Source organism: Vespula vulgaris, chromosome 1, assembly GCF_905475345.1.
Source record: "Vespula vulgaris chromosome 1, iyVesVulg1.1, whole genome shotgun sequence".
In the NCBI taxonomy this organism is placed as follows: domain Eukaryota; kingdom Metazoa; phylum Arthropoda; class Insecta; order Hymenoptera; family Vespidae; genus Vespula; species Vespula vulgaris.
Genome location: NC_066586.1, coordinates 1,932,501 through 1,957,064, shown reverse-complemented (window position 1 = coordinate 1,957,064; position 24,564 = coordinate 1,932,501). Strand labels below are relative to the sequence as shown.

At 35.2% G+C, this 24,564-nt stretch overlaps 1 protein-coding gene across 14 annotated transcripts in view; it reads left to right on the top strand.

Annotated features, from left to right (window-relative positions):
- The window catches only part of LOC127069508 (tensin-3), a 157,294-nt gene extending 133,321 nt beyond the window's left edge, over positions 1-23,973 (top strand). For 9 of the 14 annotated variants that reach the window (XM_051006604.1, XM_051006655.1, XM_051006650.1 and 6 more), the window contains 12 exons: positions 10,828-11,111; positions 11,247-11,884; positions 14,872-15,085; positions 15,183-15,374; positions 16,254-17,108; positions 17,696-18,045; positions 18,396-18,485; positions 19,669-19,777; positions 19,943-20,126; positions 20,234-20,599; positions 20,819-21,101; positions 21,191-23,973. In XM_051006604.1, coding sequence (XP_050862561.1) covers positions 10,828-11,111; positions 11,247-11,884; positions 14,872-15,085; positions 15,183-15,374; positions 16,254-17,108; positions 17,696-18,045; positions 18,396-18,485; positions 19,669-19,777; positions 19,943-20,126; positions 20,234-20,599; positions 20,819-21,101; positions 21,191-21,350 — 3,725 coding nt within the window. In that variant the 3' untranslated portion in view covers positions 21,351-23,973. The remainder of the gene's footprint in view (positions 1-10,827; positions 11,112-11,246; positions 11,885-14,871; positions 15,086-15,182; positions 15,375-16,253; positions 17,109-17,695; positions 18,046-18,395; positions 18,486-19,668; positions 19,778-19,942; positions 20,127-20,233; positions 20,600-20,818; positions 21,102-21,190) is intronic. The other 5 variants (XM_051006613.1, XM_051006643.1, XM_051006618.1 and 2 more) reach the window with 5 other exon arrangements.
- Positions 23,974-24,564: the final 591 nt, after the last annotated feature.

Sequence of the window (24,564 nt, the reverse complement as noted above, 5' to 3'; positions counted from 1 at the left end):
TAAATACTATTCATCTTTCAACAATAAATTTCAACTTTGTTCATTATATACAAAATTTTATATATATATATATATATATATATATATATATATAAATATAATGATAATATAATATTAATAAATACGTAATATTTTATTATTATTATTTTATTATTAAAATTTCACAAGTTTGTTTAAAAAATTACATTCATCTCTGACGTATCATTATCGACACATAAATCATCTAATTCGATTCAGATTTCTTTTACCGATTGAAAATAACAATCGTCTTATAAATCATATACGATGCGTAGTAATTGCATAATTCACACACATACATTTTCTCTCTCTCTCTCTTTCTCTCTTTCTCCCTCTTTCCGATTATCATCTTCAAGGATTTCTTTAATAAATCTCACATGCGATATTCTTGAAAACACGAAGCAACGTTATGATTTGCGAAACCAGTAAAAGTTATTATTAGGCTACTGGATAGAAGAGCTAGCAGAGGTTGTTCCCTTCTCATCCTCTCTACCTCTACCCTATTTTCATTCAACGCATCCAACGCACGAGAACTGACCGGTGGATGATGCAAATACGACGTACGTGCGTGCGTCGAGGCCCATGATTAGCGAGCACCACGTGCGGCACGTTCGCAACATCAGTGTGTTAAGAGCATACCCGCGATCAATATTTATTTGTACAATTCTCGAGAAAATTTGTATACCCCTTTTTATTTTTCTATCTTTTTTTTTTCTAAATCGTTCCAAGAGCTAATAGATTTCAATATACATTTGAACATTATGAATGTCCAAGGTCTTTTTTATTTTTAAAAATGTTTAGAAAAAAAGAATACAAGCTCTGTACGAAGTAAATATTGGACCTGAAATCATCATAATTTTCTTTTTTTAACTATTATAAAATGTAATGAAAAATTAAATATTACATATTGATATATTGTAATTTTACGAGCACATAAATTTAAGGATATAAAACTCGCTGACATAATAAATTAGAATGATTATCGGATCTATTTACGATTGAACTGTTCGAATGAACGATTTTTTGTTTTTAAAAGTTTGTAGAAAAAAGAATATAGCAAATGTACTAAAAGTAGATATTAAGATTGAAATAATCATAAAATTCTTTTTTTCTTTTATAAAATTTAATGAAAAACTTTAGCTATTGCATACATATTATACTACGTAGATTGATATATTGTTATTTTACAAGAACATACATTTATCGGTATAAAACTCTTCGACATAATAAATTATAACAATTATCGAGTGATCGTTTGAACTAGAAACGAACACGTTTCTAATTAGTATCCATCTAAGAGTATCTTATAATCGTCTAACGGGTCATCTATTCTGACACCTTCACCTGAAAGACAACACAAGTTAGACTCTTATATATTATGGCAGCACGCGTTCGAAAGCCGAGCAAAACGAATAAGTCAAAAGAGAAATAGAAAGAGAAAGAAAAAGAGAAAGAGAAATAATAATAAGAATAAGAAGAAGAAGAAGCAATATACATCTATACATATATACATGTTCGAACGTTACCATGAGTTCATATTAGTAAACGATGAATTATTAATTACAACCCATTCATTTGCACCACAGTTGGTCACAGTTGGCGAGTACAAGCTACACGTACATAAGGCTTATATTCACTTGTTCAATCGTTTCTCTGTACCAATTTGCGTGAATCTCATTTTAAAGAGACCATATCTTCGCCGTAAGTAACACGGCGTAGTCTTGTAAATCCTCTGTTATTACATAATGAAAATCAATATTCCTTGATAGATAAAATCGTTCGATTTCTATAGTTTCATTCATTTTCATATTTAATAAAGGCATATCGATTTATACGGTAGATTCTTTTATTTTTTTATATATTACATCAAAACGAATACATGATCTTTTTTTTAGAATATTTAAATATATATATTAAGATAACAAATATAGAAAATATTTATTACTTATTAACTAACAATATATGCGTGTGTATATATATATATATATAATATGTAGATAAATGATATGTTCGGTACAAGACATTAGGACTATCAGTTTAGCCTAATTTAGACAGTCCATGTGGAAAGACTGTTTTCTATGATATCACTTGTCTCTCCTTCTCTCTCTCTCTCTCTCTCTCTCTCTTTTTCTATCTCTCTCTGTCTCTCTCTTTCGCGTAAAATACGTAAACTCCGTGATACGGACGCACGCGATCGGTGACGAAGACGAAGACGACGGAGGAAACCTGCTTATGTGGAGTGGAGAGTTGCCGTAGAAGGACCGACGACGGGAGGCCAACGAATGACTGTAGTAGAGAGGGGTCTTTGCGAACGTGAATGCCACCGATACTCGTTATATATGTGTATGTTTGTGTTCGTATGTATCTACACGTAATACATTTATATATTCATCAATATATGTGTGACTACGTTACACGTTTTCAATATATTCGAAAGGACACTCTCGAAAGCAAGTGGAGTCCGTGTTGGAAAGTAAATTCACATACACGCGTTAATATATTATCATCTCTCTCTTTCTTCCTCTCTCTCTCTCTCTCTCTCTCTCTCTCTCTCTCTCTCTCTTTTATTTTTCTTTCACATTTATATACTTCGAATAGAAGAATAAAAGTAATTTCTTTATTACTATTACCAAGGACCATCGTGTATTATTATCACTTTTATACAGAAATATATTTATTTAGCTAAAAGTTCGTTTCTTCTATCTCGTCGACGTTAGCTATCCAGATAGCTAGCTAGCTAGCAAGAAAGTAAGCAAGCAAGCAAGTAAAGTTTCTTGCGTAGGACGAGGCGATGATGATGACGAGATACAGCGGTATACTCGCGGAGTCAATGTATGTATGTATGTAGTAGTAGTGAGAACACCATCGCGGAGCATTTGCAACGAACAGTGCTGTTTCTGTGCTCCCGGTGAACGGTACGTGTCTTGTTTTCTCGCCTAACTTCTTCGTCATCGTAGTTGTCGTCGTCGTAGTCGTCGTCGTCGTCGTCGTCGTCGTCGTCGTCATCGTCATGACGTCGTTGATGTTATTCGCGAATACGGATCTTTGACGTCTTCGATCTTATCGATAGATTTATCTTATCCGTACATCGATCTTTAAAAGAAATAGAAATGATCTATAGTGATGTATTAAAATCGAACTAGGATATCACGAATCTTTTCTTCGTCGTTGAAAAAAAAATATATATATATACTATATATACAAAGTTAAAGGTAATCATTTATTTAACAATCGTTTACAAAAATTTCTTGAATTTTTCTCAATATCATTTATCATTCATTTCGTTTCCTTATTTGGTAGCACGTAACTTATTCTCCAATTTCTTTATCAAAGATCTCACGAGGATTCTCTATGATCTTTTTCCTGGCAGATTAAACAAGTAAGGAATATTACGTTTATTTACATTTTTCCTTATTTTTCCTTATTATTAAATGAAACAATAAGGACAATTAAATTAATTCCCGTTGCACGTTTCTATCGATTGAATGTCGTTGGATTTTAATAAAAGTAATTTATTTATTATTCTCTCTCTCTCTCTCTCTTTTACTCTGTCTCATTCTCTATATCTCTACGACACTGATGCTACGTGACCGTTCGTAAAAGCGGATCGAGTTTATCGATAATGTTTCAAGGAAGTTGATACTAATCAGAATTTCGCATATAATCAGTCCTCTCGCGATACCATTCGCGTTATTCCGCTTATCTAATACGTGAGCGAACGACTTACGTCAACGTTTTTCCAAACGAATAAATCTTTCAATTCGACTAGCCGTGAAACGATATTACTAAGTTTATATTATATCGCTCATGAATAGCGTATAATCGGATACTCTTCGCTATGTATCACCTCATCTATGATATCTTCGATGATAGAGAGAGAAATGAAATTTTTTTAAGGGAGAAAGAGAGAGAGAGAGAAAGAGATAGAAGAAAAACGTGGTAAATCGTTACCTTTTTTTCTTTCCTTTCTTTTTTTCCTTCAAAAAAGAAAAAAGAAAAAATGATACCTACAGATCTCGAAGGTCGAGCAATCGTAAGAAGTGTACATCGAGTTAACCATCGATAAACTGGTTCTGTTCTTCGTTCCCTCCTCTTCTCTCTCTCTCTCTCTCTCTCTCTCTCTCTTTCTCTCTCTCTCTATCTCTCGGTCCTTTGGAGTCCTCGAGTCTTGAATAAAAGAAAAAAAATTAGCGAGTGTCCCTCTTTCTCCCTATCTTTTTCTGCCTGTCTTTTTCTCCCTAAGAGGAGGATGAAGAAGAGAGAGAAAGAAAGAAAGAAAGAAAGACAGAAAGAAACAGAGAAGGAGATAGAGAAAAAAAGAGATAGAGAGAGAGAGAAAGAGAAAAAGAAAAATACCACGCCCTAGTCTCGCTGTCGGCATTTTGTCATTGCCGGGTAGGACGGTATATTCTGTCTGGATCGGTGCCCACTTCCCATCGGCGTCTCATGAATCTCTATAAGGTCGACAAACGAGTAATTCGTTCGCTTTTCTCTTTCTCTCTCTCTCTCTCTCTCTCTCTCTCTCTCTCTCTCTCTGTCTCTCTCCCTTTCTCTCTATCTCCCTCGCTTTTTCTTTCGTTTGTACGTTCAATAAGCACCTCTCGCCCACTATCCTCTTCTTCTTTATCTTTTTCCTCTTCTTCTTCTCCAAAAAATAAGAAGAAGATAATAACGGGCCGCCTTTCGTCGATGAATAGAAACCCTTCGCCGCCCTAAGCATGGAAAACTTTACTACCGAGCATGTAGGCGTGATCGTACCGTCGGAAAGGACGAGGGTACGTTCAAAGAGCAAGAATAGAGAGAGAGAGAGAAAGAGAGAACATGCGTGTATGTATTAAGAGAGAAAGAAAGAGAGAGAGAAAGAGAAAGAGAAACGAACCGACTTCAAAGCGATGACGTCTCCACACCGGAATCTAATTACCATATTTACTTCGACGCGTAACACGGGTAACATAGGCACCACGCGTTCGTTTTATTCTATGCTCATGCTACATACATACGTCTATTCTATTCCTACCTTCTAACTTCGTATATAACGTAAACCAAGCTTACGATATATCGCGTGCACGCACGAGAATCGGTGAATAGGTATTAGATATGATCAAATAGAAAACGGTACCCGCGTAGTGCGAAATTGAAACAGTTGGTAAGATCCGAAGAATCGTCACGCTATGTATGTTAAAAGCCATCTCTACGGTCACGCGAATCGTTTGTCTGAGATTTCTAGTTTCTTCCTTGTAAAGCTCCCTTCCTTCTTCTTCATCTTCATCTTTATCTTCATCTTTTTCTTCTTCTTCTTCTTCTTCATCTTCTTATTCGTTTTCTTCTTCTTCATCTTCTTATTCGTTTTCTTCTTTTTCTTCTTCTTCTTCTTCTTCTTCTTCTTCTTTCTTCTCCTGTGTTCCATAGAAGAAGAGAACAAACTGAATTTGTAAGAACACGTTTTCGAGATCGAAGTCTAATAAATATCTACACGAGTATACTCGTTACATGGATAAGGTGATAGCAACGAGAGAAGAAACTTCGTTTATCTACCGTATTGCGAATTAGAGAATGTTAAGAAAATGTTTTTGCCTTGGCAACGTAACTCGAGCAAGCTCGTAAAGATATCGTTTATTACGTTGTTTCCCTTCTATTAACCTTATTTCATGCTTACGTTGTTGGACAGAGACATAGAACAACTAGCACGTGTTTTCTAATTTTCTTAAGATTGGAATAAAAATAATGTAGTATAGAAAACGAACGATTAAAACCTCGTTCGTTTTTATTTTTGAATACATTTTTTATTCGCATTAGAAATACTTTCTCCATTTTGGCTCGTGATAAATCATTATGATTTTCATTCTTATATTCGAACGGTTATACATTATCCCTGAGATATAACACCTACCTAAGAACGATAATTCATTCGTTTCATTTTCAAAATCTAACGATGTTTTAGTACGATCGGAAATCGTAGATTTTCCTTAAAAAAGTTCAGTCACGTGAACGTATGATTTCCAGTAATAAATCATCGTGAATTCTTATACGACCTGATATTAGCCTTTCTCGTATATTAGCCACGTATATACGTATGTACGATCTGCAGTTATGGCGTTATAATAGCAGCTGCAACTTGCACGTGTTAAGTACTTACTAACGTACTATACTTCGAAGATCTCTCATGCTATATATGCAACATAGTAGATATTTATCTATCTATACGTCTATCTGTTATCTTCTTGAGAATTATAGCTCTGAAATTCCATCCGATCATTAAAATCACATTGGATTTCATCGAATTTTATATTCGACGTTCAAATTTCGAATTCGTCAAATTTATACAAAAGAAAAAAAATGAAAAGAAAACAGAAGCCATCGTAATATCCCATAACTACTCTTTCATATTATGATTCATCCTCCCTTTATATGTTCAACCGTTTCTTCAAAGTAATATTTGCCCGGAAGCAAAATTCGACGAGTGTAGTGGCAACGTACGCATATTCCCAATTATTATCTTACCTATATCTTATAGTATACTTCGGGCAAAGGCACGTAATACCTCGAGGCAACTATCCGTTCTTCGAACGGTGCCGATGAGAATTCGTCTCATTATTTCGTCGAAAAATCCTTTCTCAAGGCTCCCTCGGGCAAGATCTTTCGTTCTTCGAAAAAAATGTCTGGGTGGTCTTCGAGAGAGAAATAGAGAGAGAGAGAGAGAGAGAGAGAGAGAGAGAGAGATAAACACTGGTATTCGCAATCGTTTGCCTCTCGTAACTATGAAATTATACTAAACATTTTAACGAGCCCTCCAACCACCTACGAACTATTTTTACAATTAATCGTTCAGTCACCAACGTCGTAGTTTTAACTAGCACACGCTCATTTATATACGATAAACTTTTCTATTATTATATACGGGCGTTTCCTTCTCATAAATCTCTTCGATAATGCATCGTCTAATATAACTTCGAGAAACAGTGTTCAAGAAGAATCCAATAACTTTGAAAGAGGAAGACAGCGAGTTTAAAGAACGACGCTATGCTTATGAATAAACGAGAACTCCAACGTGAATTTCCAAACGATTTACGATCTCTTTTGCTCTCTTACTTTCTCTCTCTCTCTCTCTCTCTCTCTTTTGATAACTACCTCGACACTCGATAACTTCGACACCCGTTGTATTCGATATTCGAGGAACTTCAATTTCTTCACACCCCTGTTTCACCCCTTTCTCTCTCTCTCTCTCTCTCTCTCTCTCTCTCTTTCTCTTTATATCAATCCTGAACACAAATGCCAACGATCCGAATTGATCTAGATCAACGATTCGTCTCGTCTCAGCTGTTGCAGCTTAAATGAGAGTTCTCATCTACTCACGTCTAACGTGGATTAGCCATCGTTCTTCAAGAGAAGAAAGCCTGCCAAGTAAATATAATAACCCTGAAGTCGCTCGAATAAAAATGATTTATGTATGTGATAACTCGAACCTGAAAGAGATTTATGAATATACCGGGTGTCCTTCGTCTACGTGATACTATATACTGCGAGTGCAAAAAAAAAAAAGAAAAGAAAAGAAAAAAGAAAAAAAGATCGTTTATAATTCAACGTTGTCTCGTACTCGCGATAATATCGTTAAGAAGCGTGAGATTGATACGTTAAAAATTCTCTGCTTGACACGTGGAGGGTAGGCTGGAGGTAGGAGGGGTGGGAGGGGTCACCTTAAAAGGAGGAAAAATTCGAGCGCGACGATTAATTGAAATTGTGAGAGGAGAAAAGGCTCGAGCAGCGCAACGAAGTCGATTGAATTTGTTATTCAAATTCGCTCGTAATATGTAAATGAATATTTGTGACCAAGTATGTACAGCAAGAGGAACTTCTTATCTCGTATGTATTCACTCGACGTTCTAAGGTAGAAACGAAATTTCTTTTTTCTTCTTCTTCTTCATTTTTCTTTTTTCTTTCTTTTTTACTTTCTTTCTTTCTTTCTCTCTCTTTTCTTTTTTTTTCTTTTCTTCCTTCTCGCGCATCGAATAATAATAGATCGTATATCCATCCTGATTTATTTTCGAATTTTTTGCTGTGTGCAAACTTATTTCAAGAAAAGAAAAAAGGAGAAAGAAAAAATTCAATAAAGTATTTGAAATGGAAAAAAAATAGAGAAAAAGAGAGAAAGAGAGAGAAAATCGTAAGTAGAGAGAATCGTAAGCTCAAATTGTAAACTCGTAAACCGATACAATACGTCGAACGAAATAAAAAAAAAGAAGAAGAAATCTCGACTCCACGTATACGTTCTAAAAGATCCTTACGTAAAGAATTTCACGAGAAAATGTATGAGTCTGAATTTCAGTAAGAGAACTCAGACTCTGAATTTCTTTCTACGTTCTATGTTAGCTAATGGTAGTGTACGAATGGTCTACGAACGTCCAACGCAGCTATAGTCGCATTTTAAAACCATTTTACCAAAGTTGACGGGAACTACTTCCTAGCACTTTGCTCTCTAACGTAGTCATTCTGATAATATATATATTTCTCTCTCTCTCTCTCTCTCTCTCTCTCTCTCTCTCTCTCTCTGTCTTTATTTCTTTCTTTCTTACTTTTGCTCCTTTTCTTGGATGCCGTTTTGGATATTGCATCCGCGGATCTAACAAGCCGGTTCTCTTTCAACGTGAAAGAAATACGAGCCGAAGTCGAGGTGCCACTCTAATTACATACCACGTTGAAAATATGAAAATTAAAACGCGATCCAACGATGATACCAGTCTCTCGAATAAAACGTAGGTAGGTAGATAGTTAAGTAGGTAGGTAGGTGGTAGGTAGATAGGTAGATAGGTACATAGGGCACGTACACAACGTAAACGTAAGATATTTTTTTCTTTTCTTTTCTTTCTTTTCTCTTTTCTTCTTTCTTTTTTCTTCCTCGTCGTCATGACGAAAAAAAACTTGCGGTTTCTTGGGGAGATAATTCGAGAACGCGTGTTACATCTTTTTAACGCAACGATCGCGAGATACACGCGTTAATCCTTTCTGACATTCGTCAGTGAAAACGACCGTAATTATCTTAATATCTTGTAAAAAAAAAGAACTCTCGACTCGAATTGCTCGATCGAATAATTTTTATTTTCCATTTATTTCTTCTTTTTCTTCCATTTTTCTTTTTTTCTCTCCTTTATGCGAGATAACATAATTCCTTTGCTTAACGACGATTAATAAAAGACGAATGAATAAATCGTGTAAAAAAATGCCTGTATTATATAAATAAACCCGAGAACTCGAGAACGGCTTCGATTACTCGATCTCGAGTAATTATTTTCTTTTTTTTTCTTTTTCCTTTTTTCTTCCTCTTTTACAAGCTACAACATAATTTCTTTGCGATAACGTCGATTAATGGCAAGCGTATGAAAAGAAAAAATCGTTCAAAAATAACTATAACTTAGCTGAAACAAGATAAACTTAGGATCGAGTAAACATCTACGTAAAACTTGAACAAAGAATAAAGAAAAGCAGGAATAAAGAAAGTAACTGTTTGAGAAAAAGATACGATGTGTGATTGGTCGCTTCTTCTTCGATAGAAATCTCAGGGAATCAAACTAGAATCTAATGTATCGAGTACAATGTGATATATACGATAGTTTAGAGAGAACAAATAGAAATGGCATGGAAAACCGAGATCACGCGAACTACGAAGAGAGAGAGAGAGAGAGAGAGAGAGAGAGAGAGAGACAGATAGAAAGAAAGAGAGAAAAAGAGAGAGAGAAAGAGAGAGAAGAATTGACTATTATAGTTAGAAAGGAGTCTCATCGTTGACTAGAATCGTTTGTTTCTTCGCGAAGAAGATTCATGATCGCATACTCCGCGAATCCTTTTGAAGTGAATTCCTTTCGCGAATTATCGTCATTTCTTTCTTCTTTTTTCTTCCTTTTACTTTTTTTTTCTTTCTTTCTCCTCCTCTTCTTCTTCTTCTTCTTCTTCTGCTTCTTTTTCTTCTTCATCTTCTTCTTTTTCTTCTTTTCCCTTCTCTCTTTAAAGCGTGCCGCGAGAGAAAACAACCTACCGCAAGAATTACGTCACAGGAATGCGCCTGAATTACTTCATCGTGACATAACGCAGATTAACTCTTAAATTGGTACAACGATTGGATAAAAGAAGAAGCAGCTGGAGCAAATGATTCTCTTTCTCTTCTTTCTCTCTCTCTCTCTCTCTCTCTCTCTCTCTCTTTCTCTTTCTTTTTCTCTCTTTCTCTCTTTTTCATTCTCTCTCGTTCTCTCTTTTTCTATCTATCGACTGTATTTTTGTCTCTATAGTCGATCGTTGGAAGGTAAAGTATGTATGTATGTAGTACGTCGGTCAACGATTTATACTCGATCATTCTTCTTTAACGAGCTCCACGATCTCCTAGACACGAAGAATTGGCCATTCTTCTTGTACGATTACTCTTAGGTACTCTCCTAAGCCTTCCTCTCGAACTCTCGTCCTATTAGAAATTGACGAAATCAAAGTGTTTAACTCCGACTATTCGAGAACTCGATGAAACTGCTTTCCTTTTTTAATTTCTTACAAATTAAAAAAAAAAAAAAAAGAAAAGAGTATTTCCGTTTGCAACAAATAACTTTCGTTGTATTATTCGAAGGATCTATAAAAACGAAACAAAACAAAAAAGATAAGGAAAGAAGAGAATCTATAAAAAATTCCTTTAAGTCTATCACGAATTATAAACGAGAAATAATGGTTAAAAGTTCGTTAATATTAATGTAGAATATGATTTTGTTTCGAATCATACGCCCACCTATTAACAAGAACATTGTTCTTCGAGTTACAAATATAACTGTCTTCCAGAAGGCCGCGAGACACCGTTGTCACCACCGCCACCATCGAGTTCATCCGTTCAAACATCGCCACGTGGGTTAGGTTACACCTGTGGACCCATAGATGGATCCTTATACGCAGTGGTACACCAGGGTGCTGCAGGTGGTGCTCGCGGTTCACCACTGACAGTTTCCATGGACAGCGGTATCAGCAGTGCTCCACCTCAAAGACCAAGTCCACCTGAACACGAGCCGGATAATCAGGCTCACGGTGATCTTGATAAACTTCTTCACGATATGATGCTCACCGTTGAGGTAAATAGATATATATATGTGTGTGTGTGTGTGTGTGTGTATAGGTACTTACCTGTCAAGGTAAGAATCTTATTCGATTTGTAATACGATAGTTAATATAAACCGAGCATATTCTCTTTATATTGATATTTTTAGTCGATGCCAGACCCTCCTACGGAGGATTATGCTCGACCGGATAGAAACGAGAAGATTTACGTCCAAGAAAATCGTAGTTACAGTAGTCACACCAGTAGTAGCCATGCGGCATCAACGTATTCGACCTTGAAGGATTCCTACAGGAGTTATAGCGTCGCCAAAGAATCCAGTCCGCCTTACAACTCTAGCAGTAGCTATAGCACGTTAAAGAACGAATATAGAGATAGCCCGAAAAACACGGAACACCGTCGAGACGATTACGAGTACCGTGTTTCACCGGATCGCAAATTATCCGAATCCACGGCAGAGATTTATGGTAGAAAGCAACACGTCGATTCCTTCTCTCCATCTGGCAATATCGACTTTATCGACGAGGACATTCCTTATCACGCGAGACAAACGAGTCAACCGTTTTCTTACGGTGCAACAACCGACATGATCAAACATCAAAAATTATCATCACCGTCCTTGGTAAGAAAAGCATCGGTACGTGGTACAGCACCGGTCGTAGACTTCGATGAGATTCTCGGTGATGCGAATCCGAGGCGTCCGATCAGCCCTCTCAGCCCAAATACACCAGATCCACCACCAGAGTTCGCGAATGGTCCTGTCAAAACCACCCCCGATCACGTCGACGGGTAAGTAGAATATCTTTTTCGATATTAGATTCAAAAAAAGAAAAGAAAAAAGAAAGAAAAACTCCCCTTTTCACAATTCATTCTCCAGTTCGTTTTGTAACTCATCAATTCTTATTCGAGCCGATATATTACGGATCCTTTTTAGCTTTGAGAAAATATAGAGAGATTAGGCGTTTTTCGTGGAATTAAGCAAAGAGAAAACTACGAGAACGCTATGGTCGTTTCTCTGGCAAAGCTTCGAGACAACGCACGGGGTCGACAGCATGCGTGTCGCAATACATCCTCCGAAACAGGCGCCGCAAAAGAGCAATGAAAGAGGGGAGGTATAGGAGAAAGAAAAAGAAAGCGAGAGAAATAGAAAGACAGAGAGAGAGAGAGAGAGAGAAAAATAGAGAGAGAGAGAGAGAGAGAAGAGAAGCAAGGAGAAAGGTTCCGTGAGTCTCGGCGAGACACAATTAATAAATTGTCTACCCATACTCGTAGCAACAGTTACGGCACTTCTCGTCGTATTTCTGCCAGGAATGGTAAATGCGGTCGTTTTGAGTCATTGCCGTTTGTAATGCATGCTTGAAGCAAGAAAAACGAAACGCGTTTTGAAATGCGATAGACGCGGGGAATAAAAATAAAAAAGAAAGAGGGAAAAGAAACAAAAAAAAACCGAACACGAAACGATCGATTACACCTTTTCATTTTTTTTCCGTCGATAAATCTTAAAAGTTACAAAAAGGCTTGATTAATTGGATATTAATTAACTTTTAAGTGTGAACATTTTTATCGTTAAGTATCTACTTTATTTGATTCGATCGGACACTTGAATTAGCTTGAAACTTTGAACATGTAGATTTGAAAAATATTTTGGAAAATTTAATTGATCCTGTTGATCAATCGTCCGAGGGAAATTTGAAAATGGAGATATACAAAATAGAAAAAAAAACAAGATCCCCAGAGAACACGAAAAGACTTGATTATTCGAATATATAATTAACTTTTAATTACGAAAATTTATATCGTTAAGTATCTCCTTTGTTTGATTATGAATCAGATATCCGAATTAGCTCAAAAACTTGAAACCTTGAACATCTGTATTTCGAACAAAGGCCTTCGTTAAAAATGACGAGAGAAAACATTTTGGAAAAGTTAGACAAACGTTACGATCATCGTGTTAATTCATCGTTCGAGGAAAATCGAGACAGGAAGAAGGATCGTTGGTAAACTCACGGGGCCCATTTTACACAGACGCGTGTTACCTAAAGCCGTGAAAATAAACGGCTTCTCTCTCTCTCTCTCTCTCTCTCTTTCTCTCTCTCTTTCTCTCTTTCTTTCTCTCTCTCTTTCTGTCTTCTCTTTCGTCTCCTTTCATGCCATTGGATGGATACCACCTCCTACATACATATATGTACGTCGACTTTGCTTTCTTCCATCTTTTCGAGCCCGCTCGGTTACTCGTTCGCTCATGAGAAACCAAATGCGAAATTCTTTAGTCTTCTCTCTCTCTCTCTCTCTTTTTCTCTCCTTTCGTCGTTGGGTATTTACAAAGAGCGGCTTGACTGCGTCGGTGGAGAGAAACGGCTGCGACGTTTATGGTCGAGAAGACCGACAGACGTTTGGCAGGTCTACTTTCTCAAAGCTAAAAGAACTTCTTCTCTTTAGCTCGAACCTTTTCGGTTTACGGCCTCGTTCGTGTCCTGACGTTCAATGTTAATCCTGTTTCGAGTTTATTCGAAAATTGACTCGTCATCGTCGTTTGAAAAATTTTCGATGAAAGAAATTAAAAATTTTATCGTATTATTAGTTTCTAAAAAAAAATTGTTTTTTTTTTTTTTTTTTTATTAAATCTAATCGAACAAACTTTTTCCATAAATATCGTCAAACTCTCGAACTTTTAAAAGGAAATATTTCTTGCGGTCGTCGTTGCACATTAATGTCGAGGAATTCGCTATTGACATGGAATTATGATAACGAAGATGTCTATTTTAAGTCTCTAGTCGGTGACTTATATAATTGTAAATATAGTACAGGCGAGACGCTTTTAATCGACCGAGAAGTAAAGTCTTCGAGTCGATCTCTCTCTCTCTCTCTCTCTCTCTCTCTCTCTTCTCTCTTTCTCTCTTTCACTTTATCTCTGTCTTTCTCATTCCATCTTTCAACATTACTCTTTTTTTATCACTTTTTCTTTCGGCTAGTCCCAATCCCGTTATAGATTCCATTCCAATGTACATATACGTATCTCTTTTTTAAACTTTTTCTCTTCATCTTTCATAACTCTGTAAACCAAAAAGGTACGATACTCGGATACGGAAATCGTTTAGACGGAAAGTAGGTATACACAAAAGTAACGTTCCCTGAAGTCTCTTATAATTTTCTTCTGGAGCACGAACTTCCGTCATTCTTTCTGCTCCAATAAAGTTCTCTTCTTCTTCCTCTTCTTCTTCTTCTTCTTATTTTTTTCTCTTCTTTTTCTTCTTCTCCTCCTCCTCCTCTTCCTCTTCTTACCGATAAAACTATCTCCTCTAGAATACGATAAAATACTTTGTACTTTTTTTAATATTCATTAAAAAAAAAAAAGAAATTTTCTTTCCAATATAATTATATAATAAGTTCGAGCGATATACCGATAAACCAGTTAAGTCCCTTATGGAAATGAATGAACCATCGAAAAAAGTTTTCCATCTTTGAAACATAGTTATCGGATCCATCGAACTGTAACGTGACTTACACTGATTACCTTCTACATTCTCTTTATTCACCGTTAGTTCCGATAGTATCATAGTCCATCGCATTGTTCATTGTGCTACCCGATTTCAAGCACTAATATGGAAGTCTAAATGAGATAAGAAAGTACGAAGAAAAGTCGAGGCTCAATTGTGGTTGGTAACTGTCGATAAGAAATGGGGAGAAAAAAGGAAATAATGATTATATAGCGGAAACTATCCTAACGCGATATCCTAAGACATTATTAACATAATTTCATTGAATCGTTACAATAGATTATCTTGGCTGAGGCAACAACAATTGAAACTTGCTGCGAGGAGAGACGAGAAAAGTCCTAAAACAATATGGCGACAGGAAACTGGGAATCGTGTTATCGGAGAACTTCGGAGTTATCAAAGGGGAAGATTAAGGCATGACGGTTATGCCAGCGATTCGGCGGTACTCGACGACGACGACGATACATGGATACCAAGTTCCATTTCTAATCAGGTAGATCCTTAGAAAGGGTTTGACAATCCACATAGTATTTTAGGTAGATTAAATCGTCTTTTATTTTGGTACTTTTTTTTATTTCCTCATCGACCAGACCCAATCGAAAACGACTCCTTACACCTCAGCACCGGCGAGTCCTTTGCTTCCGCAAAGATCGAGTAGTCGTAAGTACAATGGCAGCGCTAGTAGCGGTATTCTCGGCAGACCAAGAGCCGAAAGCATGAACGAACGACCATTCGTCTCTGTGAAGAGAGCTTACGAGTATCGAAAGTACAGCGACGGTCAGGTGAGAATATGCTTGGATCGTATCATTCTTCATTCTTGTATTTTCTTTTTCTTTTTTTTTTTTATTTAAAAATATCACACTGATCGGTGAAATTCATCGTGCACCCCTTATTTATTTACGTCGATCCTTCGATCAAAATTTATCAATCGATCATATATGATGGTATCAAAAAAAAGATTATGAGAATATACTTGGTTCATCATTCGTCAATTCGTTTTCTTCTTTTCTATAATTTTCTTCTTTCATTTATTTATTTAAATATCGTTCCGAACGGTGATATTTTCTACAAATTTTCTCAGTAACTGTTTACGTAAAAACGATACAGTGAACAAAACATACAGTGGCACGATAGATTGCACTTTAGATCAAATTTATATATATATACGTACGATAGTCAGAGAATGCACCACTTTAGATATTTAGATAGATACATTCAAAGCAAAACAAAAGAAAGGGCCTCTACCCAACCCTCACCCCCCCCCCTCGGTCGGTAATGCTTTAAGCTTATAATTAGAATTAGAACTCCAATGATAAACGATCAACATACACAACGACGAATACAATTTTACAGCTAGCTAGCTATGATAGAATCTCCGCTTGAGAAACCTCCTTTTCTGTTGCACTTTCACCGATGATGTATACTTACACGTATAAATACATAATTCATTATGAATAATAATAATAATAATAATAATAATAATAATAATAATAATAATAATAATAATAATAATAATAATAATAATAATAATCATAATCATAATCATAATGATCATATAATATAACGATAATGATAATTTACGTATTTAAGCAAAATGCACAAACGAAAAGGGGTGATAGAACACTAGTTTCCTAGCATGAAGCGCTTGGCTTGCTTTCCAGAGCCCTCCGTCATCCCCCCGCGCAGTATTTGCAGCCGATCCACCCTTAAGCACAGGAATGCAACGTCGATCGGGTAGTCCGGTCAACTTGGAGAAGCAACAACCACCTCGTCCAGAATCTAGAAGCGATAGTTTTGCACGTACCGATGCCTTCTTGCGTGAGCATAGACAGCAACAACAGCAATTCCTACAACATCAACAACAACAACAACAGCAGCAGCAGCAGCAGCAGCAACAGCAACAACAACAACAGCAGCAACAACAACAGCAACAACAACATCAACAACAACAACAGTTGCAGCAACAGCAACAACAACATAACAACAGGATGAACAACATTTCCAACACCATGGAAAATGGTCACGAGCAAAGCAAACAAACAATTACTCATGAGAAAAGTTTTGGCACTTTGGCTAGACCGTCGAGACCGGAGTCGAGAAATCGTGTAACAACGACGTATCAAAATTATTCGAGAAATTACAACAACAATACAACAACGATAACGACAACGACAACACCAACAATAACTGCAACAATGACAACAATGACGACAACGATGACAACAAACGATAGAAGCAACAATGGCAATGGCCAAAACGAAGGAGGACTTTTGGCAGTAGTCGATCAACAAACGTCTGCTCCTAATCAAGGAGATCCTCTCGTGAGCCTCATTCGATCACTGGCTGAGATATCGCCTATTCGCTCACCCTCATCCAATTCCGCGACTAACAAGATCGAGAATGATCATGGTACAACTATCGATGCGACCGCGACAACAGTCACCAACAACGTCGCTAGCATTGCCACTAATTGTTCCCCTAACCAGTCGCCAAAAGCATGGCAGAATTGTACCCAGGTTTGTCCTCACACGCACACATTCTCTCATTCGTCACGCGCAAATTAAACGCTTGATGGACCACTACAACGGAGAATATCTTAGACGAACACGTTACATATCCACACGAACACGTTACATCCTTAAACATAAACATGGTGTGCTGATCGTCCTCCTTATCAAAGATAAGAAAATTACATATCAGATATTTGTTTTCTAATCATTATATCCATCGGATGAAACGCACGTAAAACTTTTTTTTTTATTAGAAATTTCATTAGCATCCGTTTGTTTCCTAGCTCCAAACCGACTTGGAAAATGCATTGCTTAGCCTGGTACGCACATAGACTCGTTGGAACGTCACATACCATTATATATATATATATATATATATATATATATATATATATATATATATATATATATAATTATCTTTGATCGATTATTATCTGCACGATCCTGTTTTCACGTCGAACGAGTTAAATCTTTTTTCTTGAATTTTTTCTCTCTCTCTTTCTCTTTTGATTAAAAGATTAAAAGAGAAAGAGAAAAAAAGTAAAGGCAATATTCGCGTTAAGATGATCGTTCTTATATTTTCTTTTGTTTAGTCCCACAATGACTCGGCGTCATCGTGGACCGAGAGAAGCGTCAGTCCCGGAAGTACAGTCGGAGTTTCGAGACCGCAAACACCTGCATTCCCTGTACATCCACGTACTCCTTATGTCAATAACGCATCGCCAACTGTAACCTTCGCCTCCGATCGGGGCTATGTCATGTCCAACAATAGTTATAACATCAACAACAACAATAATAATATTACCGGAGTAGAAGCGACAGGTGGAAACAGTAACAACAACAATCTTGGGAATTATAATGCCGAACGAACGATCTACATTGAGGAGCGAAGAGAAGTCTCTAAGGAAACGGGACTTCCACCCAAGAGTCCGACAACACAGCGGTAAGAATGTTGAATCGTTTTTATTTTCTCTTCTTCGTTCTCTTTTCTCTTTATTTCTGTCTTTCTAATTTATTTTATAATATTTGTTTAAACAAAAAGATAAAAAAAAGATATGTGGGAGGATTTCGATCGAGCCAACGATCGGCCAATGTATAATGTAACGATTCCAGGATTTCCTTGATGAATCGTGTTCTTTGATTATTGATAATGCTTATTTCTGGATTAATAATTAATACTATGGATTAATAAATTAATCCATAATGTCGCAGAAAAAGATGACGTTTAAATTGATCTATTATGACTATCATAAATACGACAACGATGATGAAGAATGGTATTCGTTATTCTAGACGCTTGAGTTTCCCGGCAAGCGGGCCGCTTAAACAAACGCATAACAAACGATGGCCGCTCACTAACCAATCGGCGTCGTTCGACTATAGGTAATATATTACGAAAAGTATGTGATACGTTTCGAGATCGTTGATATACCAACGATCAAGAGTGATAATACGAATAACAATAATCTTTATTGGTATCGATCGTGTACCGGATTACTAAGATGCACTACATTTTCTTCTTTCTTTTTTTGTTTGTTTGTTTGTTTTTTTTATTTTTTCTTTGTTTTTTTTCGCATTATACATCTATATTCCTGTGGTGTTACTAAACAAGCTACGTGTTAGTGCACACTAACGATCAACTGCGTTACATTAAAACGTATGTATGTACATACAAGTATGCGACTGCACGGATTTCAATACATAAATATTATATATGTGTGTGTGTATATATATATATATATATATATATATATATATATATATATATATATATATATAACGTAACCAACCATGAATATCAATGTTGTTATATATAACAAAAAAATATAATAAGCAACTGAATCGTGACTTTATTTCCATGAGAAATACATATGTATATAGATATATCTCCTCTAATGCACAAAAACGATATCTGTTCGATGACTTAATATCGCGTTAAAATAATTTATAATACGATTGCACAGAGGTCTTACGTGTTATTGCACTTTTCGTGAAAAACTAACTAAACGAGAGCTCAAAATTTCCTGCATCGTGAGTTAGCACAGCATTCTGTTATAATATTATGCAAGTCAGCGTGAAACATGCATACATGAATTAGAAATATTGCAAAAGGACGAAACAAAAACATCGTTTCTCCGATCCTTTATTCTCACGTAGAATCATTCCAGAACATAGATCTTATATGTATTATTCTCATTTTCTTGCTGTGTGCTCTCTCTCTCTCTCTCCCTTTCTCTTTCTTTATTTCTATCTCTATCTCTCTTTATCTTTCTATCTCTCTTTTTTCGTGCGCTCGGGCGCATATATACACGCACACACAAACATTTCCTCCTCTTAATCCATCTTTTAATAACATCTGCTTACTCACTGTCGTTGATCTTCTACGAATCTCTTTATCGCTCTATATAGAGTGTACACACATTTTCAACGTTGATCACGATGCTACGTCGTTACTTCTGCACGAGATTTATGCCATATATAAATCATTGGCTTGCACGAATGTATCAAGAGTTTCGTCGTTATAAAACTTCCATCTCTAAAAACGATTTGTACGTTTTTATTGCAGCAAGGACCGACCTGTTTCTCCAATAGGCGAATCTGCGATATCACAGGCTCAAGCTATTTCACATAGCCCTGGTACTCCAACTCACGTTGAATTTGCCCAAAGTCCGAAGGTAATTATTAGAAAGATAAATGCATTCATAACTAGACGTATATATATATATATATATATATATATATATATATATATATACATATACATATATAATAATCATTGTCACGTATCAATCTCATCGTACGTAACGCATTTATTTATTTACTTACATATCGATTTGCAGAGTGCTACGTCTTACACATCTATCAACAGTGGTGGTCAGTCGTCTCCACAAGTGCAGTATTATGGATCAAGACGTTCGAGTATTCATTCGAACAGTGAACCTCAAGAAGTCGCTGACATAAATGTTAAATTCGTACGAGATACCAGCAGGATCTGGTACAAACCAAATATATCTCGAGAACAAGGTATAAATTCTTAAATTAAATTGTCCATTCATGAATTGTTCATTGCACGCGTGCATACATTTCATTGATCGTTTTCGCTATTTATTTATTTTTTTTCTTTTTTATAGCAATTTCGATGCTAAAGGATGCCACACCGGGTACGTTCGTAGTAAGAGACAGCAATTCTTTCCCGGGTGCGTTTGGTTTAGCATTGAAAGTGGCAATACCACCACCTGGTGCGCCTAGTAGTCCTAGAGATCCATCAAGCGAACTCGTCAGGCATTTCTTGATCGAGCCAACCTCACGTGGAGTCAGACTGAAGGGATGTGCGAACGAACCAGTTTTTAGTTCTTTGTCAGCATTAGTTTATCAACACAGCTTGATGGCAATGGCATTACCATGCCAACTGTTAGTACCTGAACCAGAAGCTGCTGCTAGAGCTTTGGATTCGCCCGCTACGAATAGTGCACAACAACTTCTTGCACAGGGAGCTGGTCAGTTATAAAAACTTTTTTCTTTTTTTTTTTGTCCTTTCTCATTCTTTGTTCTCTTTACAACACCGCACTCTCGTCTCTTTTTACATAAGAATTAATATTTCTTGATGAATAAAAATAATATTTATGAATATATATATATATATATATATATATATATATATAATATGTATATATATATAATATATGTATATATATATATTTCTTTTTTTGTTATAGCTTGCAACGTTCTTTATCTTTTCACCGTCGACACGGAATCCTTAACCGGGCCTCAAGCTATCAAAAAAGCAATAAGCACTTTGTTCGAACAAAAACCTTTACCGAGTGCGACTATCGTTCATTTCAAGGTCTCAACTCAAGGTATAACACTGACGGATAACGCAAGGAAATTATTCTTCCGTAGACATTATCCTACAAACAACATCAGTTATTGCGGCCTAGATACGGATGAACGTACTTGGGATTTCACCGGTGAAGATACTGGACGCTCACTTAGCGCACAGTTGGTGTCATTTGGATTAATTTTTTTCGTAACATTTTTTGTTATCTGATTTAATTTTTAATTGATTTCTTTTCTTTCTCTTTTTCTAGTCGTTGCTTCGGATTCGTAGCAAGGAAACCCGCTCACAAATCAGACAATCAATGTCACGTGTTCGCCGAGCTGGAACCGGAACAACCAGCAACGGCCATCGTTAATTTCGTCAATAAAGTCATGATGGGCAACTCGATCGCTAAAGCTAATATCGTATAAATTTAGATTCGTCGATCATTACGTCGATCATTCTTTCAACCTAATCGATATATACAACAGGAATAAGCTGGATAATGATTTCGCAATAATGAAATATTATAATCATCAATGGGAAATACTTGTCGTTTGAAAAACTATAAGAAATTATTACACTTCGAATTGATGTTTGACTGAAAGAAAGAAACAAAAAAAAAAGAAAAAAAAGAAGAAGAAAAAGAAAAAAAAAGGAGAAGAAAAGAAATTCAAATCTTAATTTATTCTATAAATTCTAAAAAGGCGTAACTTGTCGCTTGAAAAGCGATAAGAACTTGTTACACTTCGAATTAATTAACGAACATTTGACTGAAAGAAAAGGAAAAAAGGAAAAAAGGAAAGGCAAAAAAAAATTAAAGTCTTATTAATTACGAGAAATACGTGTATTAACGAAACAGAGCGAAAAAAGAAAAAAAAGAAAAAAAAATATGAAAAAAAAAGGAAAGAAAATTTCAATTCTCGTTTAGAAAACGTATCAAAACAAGGCTATTTCCAACGATAAATAATAACGTTATCTGTGCGGTCGCGAATCGTTAAATTGTCACGTAAAATGACAAATAAATGTAGTTCATCATTTAAAAAATAAATAAAGTATACTTGAGAGATATAAGTAGATACGAATGAAATAGAGAGTGGGAAAAATGCAAAAATGTGTATGAGTTACTTTGAGTAGATATAAACGATCTAATCGTTGTTATGATCACTATATATAAAAAAGACCGTTCGAGTTTTGATCTATCTTTAGAATCACAATGATGACGTAATACGATAATCGAATGGATTGAAACAAAGAAATTAGCTGAAATATCTTCTTATCATTTCAGTATTCGTTCTCGTATACGAATTGAAAGAGAATTGAAAAAATCACTGTTATAACCATCGTTACACTGTTATTATTTAAAACGTAGCGAATATCGTAGTAACGATTAACGAACGATACGAAGTAGGGTAATGTCTGATACATATATATATATATATATATATATATATATATATATATATATGAATTATAGGTCATTTTATAAAATATAAATTTTTTAGTAAAATCAAAATTTATTTAAAATTTGTATAAATATCTTTTAAATATTTCTCGATCTTTATAACGCTTCGTAAAGAGTGTACGAGAATATAAATTGTTTCATAAAATTCATTTACAATATTTTTTCTTTTCTTTTGTTTTTCTTTTTTCGATTACAAATATTTAAAAAATTTCTCGATGTTTATCGTACTTCGTCAGAAATAAATATCTCGTAAAAATCGTGTATGAAGGGTGCGTGAAAATCTATCGACAGTTAATTATAACGAATGTTAATCGAAAGTAAACGTAAAATTTCTTACGTAAAATTTCGTTTCCGTTTGATCTTATTAATTTATTCTTTTTCTTTTTTCTTTTCTTTTCTTTTCTTTAGTTTTTTTTTCTCGTTTCTAACTAAATGCATGTATGCATTCACACGTTTTAAAAATTAATACACACGAATGTACTAAAGCGATGCTAGATCTTCGATAAGCATTGAACGAATTTGATCGAAAGATAATCTCTCTTTTGATAAAGCTGGGTATTATCCATAAATAAATTTTTTTTATATTTACAGATAATTCTGATAACACTTTTTTCTTTTTCTTTTTTATATAATCATTCTGACATCATCTTGATTTTGTTAAGTTCGATGCGATCGTCGACTTATTTTGTTTTCCTTTTATTATTAATAAATTTTTCATCGACAAAAGAATTTTCAATTAATCGACTCTATCTAATACAAACTTACAATGAACATACATAAAACTTATCGAAGAACCGCAATGAATTGGTACGTTAAACGTAACTTAAACTTACACCGAAAGTTAATCGAAATCGTGCATATACACACACACATACAAACATACATACATGCACATACATACAGGATATATTAAAATATGTGAATATAAATTTAAGATTGTATTCACTATAAAAAGATAAAAGAGAAAAGAAATCATACCAACGAAATGTTTCGTTTGTTTAATTCACAAGAAACTTTATTCGTCCACGTAAGAATTTTGATCTTGAATTATTTTTCTATGTTAAATACAAACCTAAATTTATATTCACGAGTATGATACATCCTGTTTATATATAATATCGTTATACTTGAGACTCTCGAGTAATATTTAATGAAAATGTTACATCGTTACAGAGCATACGTATGCATATACACACACAAATATACATATATATATATATGTGTATATACACACACACACACACATTCACATATAGATATATGAAAATACTATATACTATATAAACCTCGATAATATATATATATATATATATATATATATATATATATATATATCGTACTCCTCGATAAACGAAGTGGACGATGTTATAAATAACTGTAAATAAGAAAATACCCTTGGCGCCTTAAAGGAAATACGACAGAAAAGCTTCTTCTTCGTCGATCGTGAATCGACGTGGACAATGCAGGAGGAAAGAAAGAAATTAAAAAACGGAAGAGAAAAAGGGAGAGTGAAAGAAAAGAAGAGAAAAGAAAAAAAAGAAAGAAAAGGACGAAAGAAGGAAGGAAGGAAAGAAGGATGAAAGAAAAGAGACGAATCCAATTAATAATATCGGAGCGCAATGAAACGTCACAACGTATTATTTTGTGAGCGATATTCTGAGTTCTTGCCATTGTGTGTCGTTAGTTCTCAAGCTAATGAGAAAAATCCTTATTATGGAATTTGCGAGAGGACGAACGTGAGCAGTCAATTATTATACGAACGAATAATAATTATATATAAATTACAACACACATAATAAATCTCTGCATATACATACATAAATACATATATATGTAATACGAGAGAGAATTTTTCCAGTATTTTATGTTATCTGTTGTTATATATATATATATATATATATATATAACATCGACGGTCGCAATGCGATATATTTTAACTCATGTTATAAATCCAAGATTTTTCTCTTCTTCTATCTTCTTCTATGTTCTATCTCATTCTTCTTTTCAATCGTATTTGAGAAGTACAGCTGAGACTACAAATTTATTATTGCGAATTTCATCTTTTTTTTTCATTTTTTCTTCCTCTCTTTTTTTATTCCTTCCTCGCCATCCTTCGTTCGTTCGCGAGAAAAGACAGGAAGAAGAGGAAAATTTGTTCCGTTACAACACGTTGTGCTAGT